General features: G+C 39.0%; 1 protein-coding gene across 3 annotated transcripts in view; it reads left to right on the top strand.

The window, feature by feature from the left end:
- Positions 1-845: 845 nt before the first annotated feature.
- The window catches only part of LOC103135365 (netrin receptor UNC5C-like), a 186,542-nt gene continuing 174,141 nt past the window's right edge, over positions 846-13,246 (top strand). Inside the window, exon 1 of one of the 3 annotated variants that reach the window (XM_007548028.2) lies at positions 846-1,276. In XM_007548028.2, the coding sequence (XP_007548090.1) occupies positions 1,159-1,276 (118 nt within the window). In that variant the 5' untranslated portion in view covers positions 846-1,158. The remainder of the gene's footprint in view (positions 1,277-13,246) is intronic. The other 2 variants (XM_007548025.2, XM_007548026.2) reach the window with 2 other exon arrangements.

Here is a 13,246-nt window from a genome sequence, read left to right on the forward strand (position 1 = left end):
AAGTCTGTCATGGTTGTTGGTTTCAGTGCGCCACTTTAAAGATTGCATGAGTGCTTCTTGACAAATATGTCTATCTCAAAAATCTTCCATTCAAAATACTTTGGAAATATCCTGCAGTGATATATTTAAAGTGTTCATTTCTGTTCATTCCCAAGTTAATTGAGAAAGTAGTTGGGTGGACACACACCCTACTGTCCACGTTCCTGTATTAAAACTCCTTTTCTATGTAATATTCTAATCTTTTAATACAACTGAGTTTGGGGTTTTCATTTGCTGTAAGTCACTATCACCAATTAAACAAACACTGGAAACACATCACTTTGTGTGCAATGAAAAAATATTGATTTCATTTTGTTCAGTTACTTAAATTAAACTTTTGATCGCATTGTAATATCTGAGATAAAACTGTATAAGTGACTCCAATTTGGTCAAGCCTTAAAAAGCTTTCAGGAGAGCTCCTACACCCAGCCTTGCATTAACTCACACCAGAAAGCAAATTAACATACTTGGATGCTTCGAAAACTGTCCATTAAAGGTCCGTGTCGGAGATTATTAAAAGTTAAATCGCTTGCTTTATTAGCGCGACGGAAGCTTTCCATATCATTGACGCCCTGAGTGATTATCACAAACACGACATGTGCTTGAATAAACAAAACAAAAAAACAAACAAACAAAAAAAAAAAAAACAAAACAACGTATTATATGTTCGAGTTTTGTTTCTCACTTAAGTATGTCCGAGGGTAAAGAGAGCGGCACCCTGAAGCGGAGACGTAGGAAGTGAGAGGCTCACAGTGGTAGCCAGAGGGCGGTGGCATTTCTCTCTCTCTGCGTAAACGGAGACTGTGGCGGAGCGGAGAGAGCGCACGGAGAGGAGAGCAGACCGGAGAGCAGTGGCGAGGCAGCAGCGCCGCTGACACAAGTGGCGGGACCGAGCAGTCATTTCCACCACCTCTACCACAGCTTCAGCCGGCTGCAGCTTTCTCACAAACACTGGAACTAGAGAGGCTTTACAGCCACACCACTGGCTTTGGACTTCATCTGCAGATCCTGTGCTGGAGTAGCGGAGGGGGGTTCTTATTTCCCCCCCCCACCCACCAACACCATCGTGGACGGAGGAGTTGCGTGTGTTTGTGCGTGTTACGCCGTGTCTACTCTGTAATGGGCAAAAGTGGACTGAGGAGTGGAGTTGCGCCGGGGGGTTCTTGTCTGGTGAGAATGTTCGCCACGCCGGGGATCCTGGTTCTTTTGGCGCTCGCACACGCAGGAGTCGCTCAAGGTAAGGCAAGGAGAGCGCCTTTTATAATTACACCTTCCCACGTTTAAAAAGTGATGAACACTCTCACTCGTTGCCGCATGCCAGAAGTAACTGAACCCATCTGATAGTTCTGATAGTTTTATTTAATCCGAGTTGATGCTGATGAGTCGGTCAGCATCAGACTGCACGGGCATTTACGCATATTTTCATCTAATGCAACTTGTTAGAATGATTTCCTCTATTCCGCAGTTTTTTGTAAAAAAGATCGGAAGTACATGACGAATCCTTGGAAATGCTTCTATGGATGATTATCATTTCCCCTCTTACTCAGTACGGTTGTTTTCAGTAACAAACAGGCAAATCCACTCAGAGTTTGCAGCTCAGACACAAACTCTGAAAGGCAGCGTTCCGTTTCACGCTCAGGCCACTGATGTAATTTAGGAGCACTTTGCAAAAATATACAGGCGACGCTCCGCTGCCCCGATTGGAAAACTGATCCGAAGTGGGCTATAAGCTACAGGACACCCGTCAGAAAGCTTCTAGGCAATTACAGATCTCACAGCAACTCCGCCGAATAGCTTACCGCTGAAAGATCAAACCCTGAGGCTCCAAGATCAGAGCAGCTTACATGATGATATGCTCCAAAAAAAGGGCTTAGTGTATGTGATGGTACAATGTCCGGATGGGGAAATGATTTGCTTTTGGTATATTACTGTGTCCACTATATACTCCCCCAAGTGAAGCATAAACGTGATATTGAAGTGATATTTCACCCCGCACCGCTGCTGATAGTGGGGATCTAGGTTGATCGTAGAAACGCGTCTAAACTTTCTCCTATTTAGGTATTCCATTTCTTATTTGGTGAAAGTTGGGAATAGTATTTTTACTTATACTTAAAAAACAACAAAAAAAAAACAAAAAACAAAAAAAAACAAGCTGCTTTATTCTCCACATTTGCCTTGTAAAATGTTGGCCTTTTCCACCCCTGACCTGATCCTCTGCTTTGATATGACTATAATATTCCACTTGAATAGCTGTTAAAAGAAAAATACACAGTAATTTGCCCTGTCCATGCTACAGGACGCAGTCTATAAATTGGTATTGACATTACAAATTGGCCAAGGGCTTTTGTGCTGCATTTGGGAAGTAATTGGACATGATGTTGCAGCTACCTTTCTCCCGTTGCCCGAGGGAGCAACATTTCAGCAACTAACTCCAGTATTCATTAGAGCAATTCTTCAATGGTTTGCAGCCAGATCAATAGATTGCAAATAAGAGTCACATTTTGAGCAGGTGGAATATATGCGATTCTGACACCAGTGTGCAGTTTAAAGCTGATAAGTTGGAACTACTTCTGGGCTGAGCAGCATTTCTCTCATTCTACCTTCATCTATAAAGGCTTTTTTTTTTTGTCTCCCCATTCTCTGTCTGGCTTGCCAGTTACGTTTTTGTGTATGTTTCAAGCAACTCGCCCTGTGTCTCTGAAGTTCTTTTCTTTGTGAGCACTCGTTAGTTGTTCTACTCACAAACACAACCTAACTCTTGGGAGGAGGGTTGTTTTGTGTAGATGGCTTTTTTTTTTTTCTTGGTGCCTCATTGTGAAACTGCTTTCGGGCCGGTGTAGCTATAGACTGCAAATGTTGAATGGGAAACAAATATTTGCTCTTGCCAAATTATTTCTCCTCATGCGTCAATGAGTATCTTATGTCCTGCTTCTGCCTCCAGTTTCTGCTCATTTTTGAAATATGTGCTCAGGCAGGTTTAATAGCTAAAATCTTTTCCATGGTAGTAACTTATCATTAGAATGATAGCCTTTGTGAAAATGATTCTAGCACTGATTTAGATTAAAGCCCAGTGATGAAGCAGTGGGAGCCTCAATCAGCCTTCTTAGATGTTTTTTTATTTTTTGTATTTTATTTTTTTTTATATAAATACATAATCAGTGCACCTTCATCAGATAGAATTTTTTTCATTTCAGGCCTTAAGGAATGCAATGACTGAATTGTACTATGGATATGTTCCTGAATCGTGCTCTCCTTTAAACACACAATGGGGGGAGGAGTGTTAGTTTAGATCCACTCTGGGCATGCCACTGCTTTCTAACTAAGCCCCTCCCTCAAGCAGTTGAGCAATTATAAAGCCATTAGTTGAGCGTCTTTGCATTTGATGTAGGGTGAATGGGTGTCGCTGTACTCACACTTAAAAGTCCCTCATGTTTAATATAATCACTGAAATGTTGAGTAGCCGCATTGTACAGTTAATTTCATATGGGATAATTGGGAAACCCTTTGGTGTGTTGAGGTTTTATATGTCCTATTAAGATCCAGACTGTAACATGTTGTGCTTTGGGCTTCTTTTTTTTGTAGAAACCCCATTTTTTTTTCATAAGAGATGTTTATTTTCCTCTTGGACTACATAGCGGTCAGTTCAGTGTAAACTGAGATGTGGAAGAAAATCAGCTTAGGTACTTGCTATACTTAGTTTTTTAGACCACATCTCTTTTGAACCACTTTATAGGATCACTGGTGTCCAAGAGGGATACGGACCACGGCCTGCCACAAGAAGCTAAAATCTACGAAAACTTCACATCCTCTCTAAAAACACTTCCACCTATTTTAATAGTTCAAGCACCAAATACACTTTGCTATGCATTAATACACCCTGCATTAGTACTACAGCATAAGCTAACATTTTCAGTTGCTGCTTGATATATTGTGTAGCGGAAGAATCATAACTTTGCAGTTCAGTAACGTGTTCTTAACATCTGTAGGGTTCTGGTCATCTTTTTGTGGCTGTTTATGGCCAGCCAGCATTTATATGTTTTAATATGGCACCAGATAAATATATATTTTACGAATTTGACTTTTCTGACCCATTGTTTTCAAGCACTATTTTATTCAGATGAAAGGTAACCTTTTCTTTTGTTTATGTTTATTTAAAGAAATAATTATTCAGGGGTGAAGCTGGAACAGACTGATTAATACAATTTTGACACATTTCTTTAGCCAAAAAGCAATGTCTTTAAAATGAAACTAAATAAACTGGATTTTATTAGGAAACGTCATAGTTCGTTGAGCTCAAAACAAGTGTGATGATGCTGAAAGTGTTTGAGGCTGGTGTTTGTTTTTGAACTTGGCAGTTTGGGGACTGTCTTAGAGAACTCCTGTGGAGTGTGTACTTGCGGGTGTGTTTTTATGTGTGCATGTCTACGAACTTGGCACTATCGCTGCGCTCCAGCAGAGCTTGCAGGGTGTTATGGCATTGGTTTGTATGTATGCGCACACATGCGGCATGACGATGCTGCCAGGGCTACCATGCTGTCTCCCATTATGCTCTTATCCTGTCCCATGGTGTAGTTTATCCATGCAGGGTTCAGCGCTTGTTGGGGGGGACAGCTGGGAATTATTGGAACTAAATAGGACACTTTGATTGGTCGTGCTGCCCCAACTGGCAAAGTGCAGTTGGTTGAGCTGGTCTTATGTAGTAAATTTGATGGCGGGCCTGTATCAGAAGGAGGGAGAACTGAATGAGTGAGGAAGAGAGATCTCTCTGGGTGGCTCGTACGGGCTTTGATCACTCCACTAGGACTTGACAAGCTGACTGCCTCCAATGCACAACATGCACACACACACACGCACACACGCGCACACACACACACACACACACACACACACACACACACGCACACACACACACACACACACACATTCTCTCATGCACAGCAAGATATTTCTGCAGTGAAACAATGCTGCATTTTGTCCAGATTCTCTGGGTGGTATGTGAGCGTGCTCTGCATCTATGGTGTGTGCATGGACAGGCGTTCACAAGAGTGTGTCAAAGGAAGTCTTTGACTGTGTCTCAGACTCTCTTTTATTTTTTTTTTTTCAGTGGACCCTCCTGCTGCGAGCATCAGCCTAGTGATTGCAGATCTTCCTTGCCCTTCCTCTCCTTTAAAAAGTATATATATACTTCTGGTTAATTCATCCATGCATTTTATTGACTTTCACTTTTTATGTGACTAGTAGCAGGACATTTGTTGTATTTGCCTTTTCAATTCTATATCTGTATTCTTTTAGTCCTGTTGGCTGTTTGAGATTTAATGACCTCTCTTCGTGATTCAAGTCCGATGGCCTTGCTCGTCCCTTCACGGGTATCTGTTTATGTTTTACTCTCAAAGTATAGTAGTATAAACATATGGAAAAGGAAGTAGAGGTTGAAAACTAATGTTGACCACACATCGCCAAAAAATGGAGAGAGGTTTTCAGGAATGTGTTATTATAGGGCAACTTGTAATTGTTTTGTCATGTCAACTAGTATTTGCGATCTTACATGCCGTCCTAAATGCTGTCAGGAGATGTAGAGAAAGAAGTGCAATTCTCTATCACACCGACAGGGGATACAGCTGATCAGTCATGTGAGTTAAATGTTAGAACTTGTTCTGCAAATGTGTTTCCATCTCTCCTCTAGCACATAAACTTTTTTTGGGAAAGCCAAGAATCTCATTAAGCGAGCTTAAATACATTTCCATGAAATTGAGGAAGTTATTTTGAAATTTGCATTTCCATCAACCTTTGCTAATGTGATACCTCAAAATAAACACAAAAAAAACATTGATTGAAGCATGGTTACTGTCCTCTTTTGCTGTGCTGTGAGAGTGAGTTGTCTGACAAATCTGACCACTAGGTTAACTAAGTTATCAATGTTCACCCAACTGTTGCCACTCAGCCACTTTGTTGCTATGTTTATTGACTCTTCGAACTGGATTCTCCACATCAGGCTTTTTAAAGATTCGTGTTTAGCAAGAAAACTGCAATCGGTGCAGTCACAACTTGATATTCTGTTTTGTGCTACAAAAGTCTTTTTTTTTTCTTGAGAAGATCAAACACCAGGTTTAAAAAGATACTTTTCAAAATATTACATTGATAAATGGAGGCTCTTTTCTTGCACTCCACCATATGTCTCATTCTCCTCTGGGGGTAAACCCAGGATCGAACATAAGAATGCATCCCTGTGTGGGTTTGTCTAAGTGCACTTGATTTTTTAGAGATGAGAAAAGAAAAATAGGGGGAAAAAAGAAAGAGATAAATGCCCTAAAACTGATTCCATGCTTCTCTTGCTGTTGGGCATAATCCCTTCTAGAGTTTCATGTAAAGATCTGGAATTATGAATTTTTCATGGCCCGTGTAATAGAAGGCCTCATTCGGTGCTCTCATTTCAAGGCTTTTTGTTGCAGTTTAGCGTTGTGCATCTCTGTGCATGTGGGATGGTGGCAGTGAGAAAATGCCACTTACTTCCAATCGATGGCCTACTATATAATTCCCACTTGTTCCTTGTGGTCCTGTAGTGATAAAAATATTAGCATATTTAGGTTTTTCTAATCTTTACAAAACATTTATTTTGTGACTTAACCAGGTAAAGTATGTTCTGTGGTCTGGTACTGTTGTAAAATGACAGACTTTTTGTCCAAAATGTTACGTTATAGTTTTAATGTACTGACATGTACAAAATTATTACCAAGTTCTCCTGATGTCACACTTTTAACAAACTGAAATAAAAAACTGCATCTCAAATCCCTAAAGAAATCAGTTGGGCTTGGTGAATTACCGTCACTGAGTGCCAGGCTGCAGATTTTCTAACTGGTGTCCATGAGCTTACTACCCCACTCGTGTCACTTGTCCCCATTTCTCTGCCTGGCTCCGTTTCCTCATATTCTCTGGCCTGCTTTCGCCTTTCCCATCTGCTTTCTCTGACATTCTTCTTGCTTTCTATAACCTTCAGCTCATTTAAAAAAAAAAAAGATTTCCCCCCTCTGTTGTTGTTTCACACAACCTTTTCTATGCAAATTTACTCAGAGTGTGACCAGAACAGTGGACATATTGTTGTATGTCTGAACTGGCTGAACTGACATTTTGTTTTTGTGTGCATGCGTTTGGTCATTGAAACTCATCAGTCAGCCAGGAGAGAACTTGCTCGCACAAACACAAGTTGAATGCAGACAGACTAAGCTGAGAGAAAAGGAAAGACGAATTGGGGACAGGTAGAGAAAACGAACTGCATTTCGTGCCAGCTGCTCTCCATTGACATCTCACCCTGTATCTTTGCTGTGAGACCTTGCCTCTGTTCACTGCCGGCTGCTTAGGGTTTTCATGGTCTATATATTCTTTTTATTTGATCTTGTAAAACCTGCAGTAAATAGCTCAACTTGGTTTATTTGCTTCAAAAACAGGCAGCGAGCTGCACTTATGGGAGTCATGTGATCAGAAAAGGCATTTTTTTCCTTCCTGTGTGAAAACAGCAACTTGTGCTTCTCTCTCAGTTTAATCCTGTATTGCCTCTCCTGTGTCTGCCTCTGACACTTTTTGTTTGGATTCAAGCTAAAGATTGTGCCTGGTGTGGCTCCCCATTTTTTTTTCTCCTGTAAATCTTAGCAGTAACCTAAACATCACTTAATTGATCTGTGGCATCTGTCAGGTTCTCTAAATGACTTAGGTTAAAAACTAATCAATCTCACTGGTCAAAATTAAGTCTCGTAGCTTATCAATAAAATTAGTTTCAGCTAAAGGGTAATTCTTGACCAAAACCTTGAGCAAAACTTTACACTTTATAAGGAAGAGTAGGAGAGCTTTTTTCAGTTTACTAAAAATTGCATTGAAAAATATAATTCTAACATTAATAAAGCAATACCTTCCTATTACTAATTAACAAGTAAAAAAAACAAAAAAAAAACAAACCTAACTTAAACTTATAAGAAGTAACATCAATGAAGAAGACAGAGAACTAGTACACAGTACTTGTTAACTTGCGTTTGTAATTGGAGACATTTCTCTTTGAAACATAGCTGATTGAAAAGTGAAATGTTGTCAAGCATTTGTTTCATTTTTTACATGTCAAGGGGCAAACTATTTTATGGTCTAAATTGTAGTTTTATGACTTAAAGGGAAGTGAAAAGGAAAGAGAAGGGGAAAAAAGCTGCAGAAGGGCAAACAAAACAAAACAAAAACTTAGAATTCATTCTGGACTGAAAAAGGAAAGTACCTTTTTTGATCCAACACATGTTGTATTCATTTATTGCTGTTGCAATCCAACAGGATAATCTGCCCTATTTGGCTCGCTGGGGTCTGACTTCTTACACAGATGAAAGCTTTTTAGGGTTCAGTTGTGGGGCTGGTTTCAGAGATTGCACTTCCCTCTTTACCTCATCAACCAAAGCTGACCAGCCAATCAAAAGAAGACAAAAAGACAAAACAATAAAAATTTTAGTTCATCTACTCATGTCATTGAGGAAGCACACACAGATATAAATACTGCACACTGTAAGTTTGGAAGAAGCTTTCCCTTAGGAGACAGACACGACCAGCAGATGGGCCTTGGTTGTGTTGGCATAATGGTCTTTTTGCGTGTTTGGGGCAAAAGAGCCTTATTTGTGTTGCCATGAATATGTGATTAAGTTACCATTGAGAAAGACAATATGTCGCGACAGGAGGTCCACAGGGCTGGGGCCCAGGTAGTTTTGTTTCCACCAGAAGCATGTTATGTATATTGTACTGTTTTCACAGCATGGGAGAGGAAGAATAAAAGAGGGGGGAAAATGAGGGCCAAGTCTGAAAAAGACAGCAGTACAAGACTGTGAATTAGACAAAATAAGAGAAGATGCTTTTCTCCTCTTCTTTTTATGAGACAGAAAAGAGAATTTGAAATTCAGTGTCTTTTTGATATTAAACAATGCTTCACTGTAAAAGCCCATTGAACTGTGGGTTGGTAATGGTGAGAGGAAGTGGAGGGAGTAGAAAAGGAGGGTGCAAGCAAGCTGAGTAGTGTTTGGAAGCAGCCTGAAAGATTAGTCTTTCTCTTCCTCATATTTTTCTCCACTTCATTCTCTCCCCTTCTCGCTCTCTTGTTTCCTTTTATTCACCTAGCGTCTTTCAGATCTAATTCTTCCTTTTTCCACCTCATCCAAGCTTCAGCTGCCCTCCAACACCCTCACCACTCTCTCTGTAGATCCCAACAGTAACGTTGTTTCCCCCTTCTTCTCTTGACCCGCTCAGTCCTTGCCAAAACTGACTGGTAATCCAATGATCCATCTGAGGGAATATGCAAAAACTTGAAACCATAATTACTGTAATCACCACTGTAACTTTTTACCTTCTCAGCTTACATCTGGGTTTGCACACGGGCATGCACGCATACACAGATGAGGTATGCTTGCTCCTGAAAGAGTACATTGTAATTCTGTAGGATGGCATGAAAAGGGGGATTTAGTGTGTGTTGTACAATACACACTTTTGCTTTTAGAGAGACTAGCTAACCTGACTGTATTTGGAGGAAGCTGGAGCACCTGGAAAGAACCGTTCACAGTGAGAACATGCACTGTGACCCCCCCAGCAAGCTTCGGATGTTTCCCAATTTGGGAAAGAAGGTCCTGGATTTGAACCTGTGACCTTCTTGCTTTGAGGCAACAGTTCTACCAACTGTTCCACTGTGCAGCCAGAAAAATTACTAATCTGAAGATTTTATTGTGTATATTTTATTGTGTAGAAATTGAACAGAAGTATAAGGAAACAGAAAGATACGGGGTAGTCTACTTGCGATGGTGTATATAAACCTGGAATATTTTACTCTGTAGGTGACAAGATTACATGTAAGCAGTTTACTTTGATTCATTTCAACACAGCATTCTAAGTGGCTCATAAATATGGGCAGCACTTTGCTGAAAAGGCATGTTTCATACTTTTGGAGCATGGCTGCGTATGAATGTGTGTGTGCGTATGAAATGTCACATTGTTAGTTTCCAGAATTATCTGTGCACGCAGCATTTTTTCCATCCCCCGAAGGAATACAGGTAGGACGGTGCCAAAGGTGGAGATTGGAGACAAAGGAAAGAGCATAATGACTTTCCACTGTTAAAATCATGGTTTTGTGAAATCTTTTGTTTTCCTGTAAAATGCTGAACATAGAGGAGCAAAAGAAGGCAGCGGGATCAGAGGAACGAGGTGGAGCAGCGTTAAACACATGGAAGTAGAAAGATATAGTGACTTGGATATGGGAGCTCTGTGAGCAGAAAAGACTGTCTGGGTAGTAATTAATCTCAGTCCTTTGAGGGACGGAAGTAATCTGTTAAAGGAAAAAAAGCCTGGATATGGACTTTGCTGGAATTTACAGTACACTTTTATAGAAACTATAATATTTGCATCCATTTCTCTTGTTTGGCCTATTTATGAGTTATGATTAGTTAAGCTGTACTTAACGTCTCTAAAGTCGACTGCCCCTTACTGTTTGATTCTGGGTTGATGAAACTCATCCATTATTGGAGACTAGATGAAAAGGGAATAAAATTAAACAGGTGATTTATTGTTCTGATTTTCTGTTGAATTAGTGAATTTCAACCATCATTTTTTTCCCCATTGAGTCAGTTTTTATGCTGACTCTGGAGCAGTACTATTGCTAGTTTTATAAATACATGGCATTCAATAATTTGGTTTTCCTCAGTCAGGTAGCAAGCTTAGTGCCATATCATGCAAAACATGCACTGATCTTGACTGGTTTTTCTTGTTAAGTAAGATTAATGGTCCTGTTTTGTGGTAAACAAACAATTGTTTTTATAACATGTTTTCACATAGAACTTAGTAATATTTTCACGGATATCAAAATTTTATGTCATGTTCTGACATCTAGTGTGAATATAGAATCCTTTAGTGGGTATTTGACTGCTTTATTTAAGTCTGTCAGGCATTGCAGCGCACAAGAATATATGATGCAATGACATGCCATATTCTCATATTTCCTTTATTACTGGAGGCGTGAAGCTTCGCACAATGTTGATTTAAACAAGCAGGTTAGTTTTCCAGCTGTTGCCTCCCAACATTATAAACCATTCTTGCATAGTTTAGATTAAATTCTTTAGAAAATATCCTATCAATTTTCTGGTAAGACAAATACTTGAGAGTAGCATCAGTATCTTTATGCCTTGTACATGCTGCACCTACGCTAATGATGTAAACATTCAAAGTTTTAAATGATTAGTTTGAAACATTTTCCCTGCTATCCTTAAAACAGGGCTGTGAAGCCTGTGGCGACATACACAGTTTAACAGGATTTAAAACAAAAAAAAATAATAATCATTATTGATGTTTGTATAAACAGCATGTTTGTAAGTACAGCAAGAAAAGCTTTAATGAGCATATTTACTGATATAATGACAGTAATTTGCCACATGCTGGGGTATCATCTAAGAGGTTGCTGCTAGAGTTTAGATGGTAACATTTTATATCCACGTTGCAGTATCTTTGTATTATGAGGCTCCCCTGATGTCATTTTCCATTTCTGTTTCACTGCATGCATCCTAATATATTAAATTATTTCTCATTTATAGGCTAAGATTATTTTGTTTATGTTGCTGTTCCACGCAATTTTTCTAACCCTGACATAGCAATTAAGTGTTTACTGTGATGTTTCCAGGATTCCACTTCACATAAAAAAAACACTGTGAACTTGTTTGAAATCCCACCGATTCTTTCTGTTCATCTTTTCGCTTTTTACAGGCCAAATGCCTACGCTAACCTCGCAGTTACCAAAACTTGTGATAACTAAACTATTGTATAAATGAGAAGTTTCCACTTTCTCCTTCTGAGCTGAGTTTATCCTGCGCAGCCTCCTGGGATTCCCATTTGAAATAAAGGCTTTGTCAAGGAATGTAGTAAAATATTGTGGCTCAGGACCTCGCTATTATAAAATGGAACTCTAAATGTCCTCCTCAAAGTAAAGTGAAACCCCCTCAAGGTGGCATCCTGTGTCACTTTGTGAAACCTTTCTGATATTTATGATTTTAATATATATTTTTTATTTTTGTGAGCAGGAAGAATCCATTGTCTTCAAGTGTTGCAACCCTCACTGGTTTCTGTTCATCTTGTATCTTTGTTGCTTTAAATGTTGTGCTTTCTTTTTTTTTTTTACAGTGACAATAATATGATGAATATGATTCTTTATTTTAGTTTTTAAATTGACTTGTGTTGACAGAGGCTAAAAGGCTTTTTATCCAGCTGGTATAGGTATAGTATAGTTGGTTATGTAAGCGTTTTTTGAAGAATCCCACACAACTTTTAAATTGTGTGGCAACATTTTGTGCACTATTGAGAAAAAATAGAAAGTGATAAATATACAGAATACAACATTTTTTTTTTTACCAATCTGACAATGCCACAACTGGCTAACCAATAGCTGCTAACTTAAGTCAACGTCAACATAAATTAAACGGTTATGTCACCTAGATTGAGTATTGATTTACATATACAAATAAAAATAACCTATATTTTGCATTGTCTTGTTTTGTGAGCTCAATCTATTGCATTGCATGCTTTGAAACTTTTGAGCACTTTGATAATAGGATACTAAAAATGTGATATTCTTATTGCAGTACTTGATAACGGCAGTGTAGCTGATAAGTCTTGGTATGCCAAGTCTTACATTTTCATGTCTCTGCAAAACAATTTATCAAATCAAAAGTCCTTACACTCTTTGCAGCTAAAAAGAGGACAAAATGTGAGCAAACCCGGTATGGCTAAAAGTCGATTCAGGCATAAATTCAACCTGTGACTGTTTTCATGTGACCAGTTTCAGTAAAATGTTTGTGACTGTTTTCAGTATTTTTGTGTCAAAAATATATTGTGACAAAGAGCCTTGGTAGTTGCTATAACACTCACATAAAATATGTTGAATTTCTATCAATTTTATTTGAGAAATGCCTGTTTCAGTATAATAACAATTTGATTCTTAATGCCATTGTTAGTCAAATGAAGTTGGATTCTGCTTCTTTTCTGTGCTTAGATTATTACAGCTTCCTTTAAATATTTTTTAGCTTTATTTCACCGTGAGGTTGCAGTAAAAACACAGATATTAGAACTGATTTCATGAAAATATCAGAAACTACCCGCCATGTAAGTAACTTTTAGTACAAGCATAGAGTCATGCCTTTAATGATGTGCACCAAAAGAAAAC

Source organism: Poecilia formosa, unplaced genomic scaffold (genome assembly GCF_000485575.1).
Source record: "Poecilia formosa unplaced genomic scaffold, Poecilia_formosa-5.1.2 Scaffold25, whole genome shotgun sequence".
Lineage (NCBI taxonomy): Eukaryota > Metazoa > Chordata > Actinopteri > Cyprinodontiformes > Poeciliidae > Poecilia > Poecilia formosa.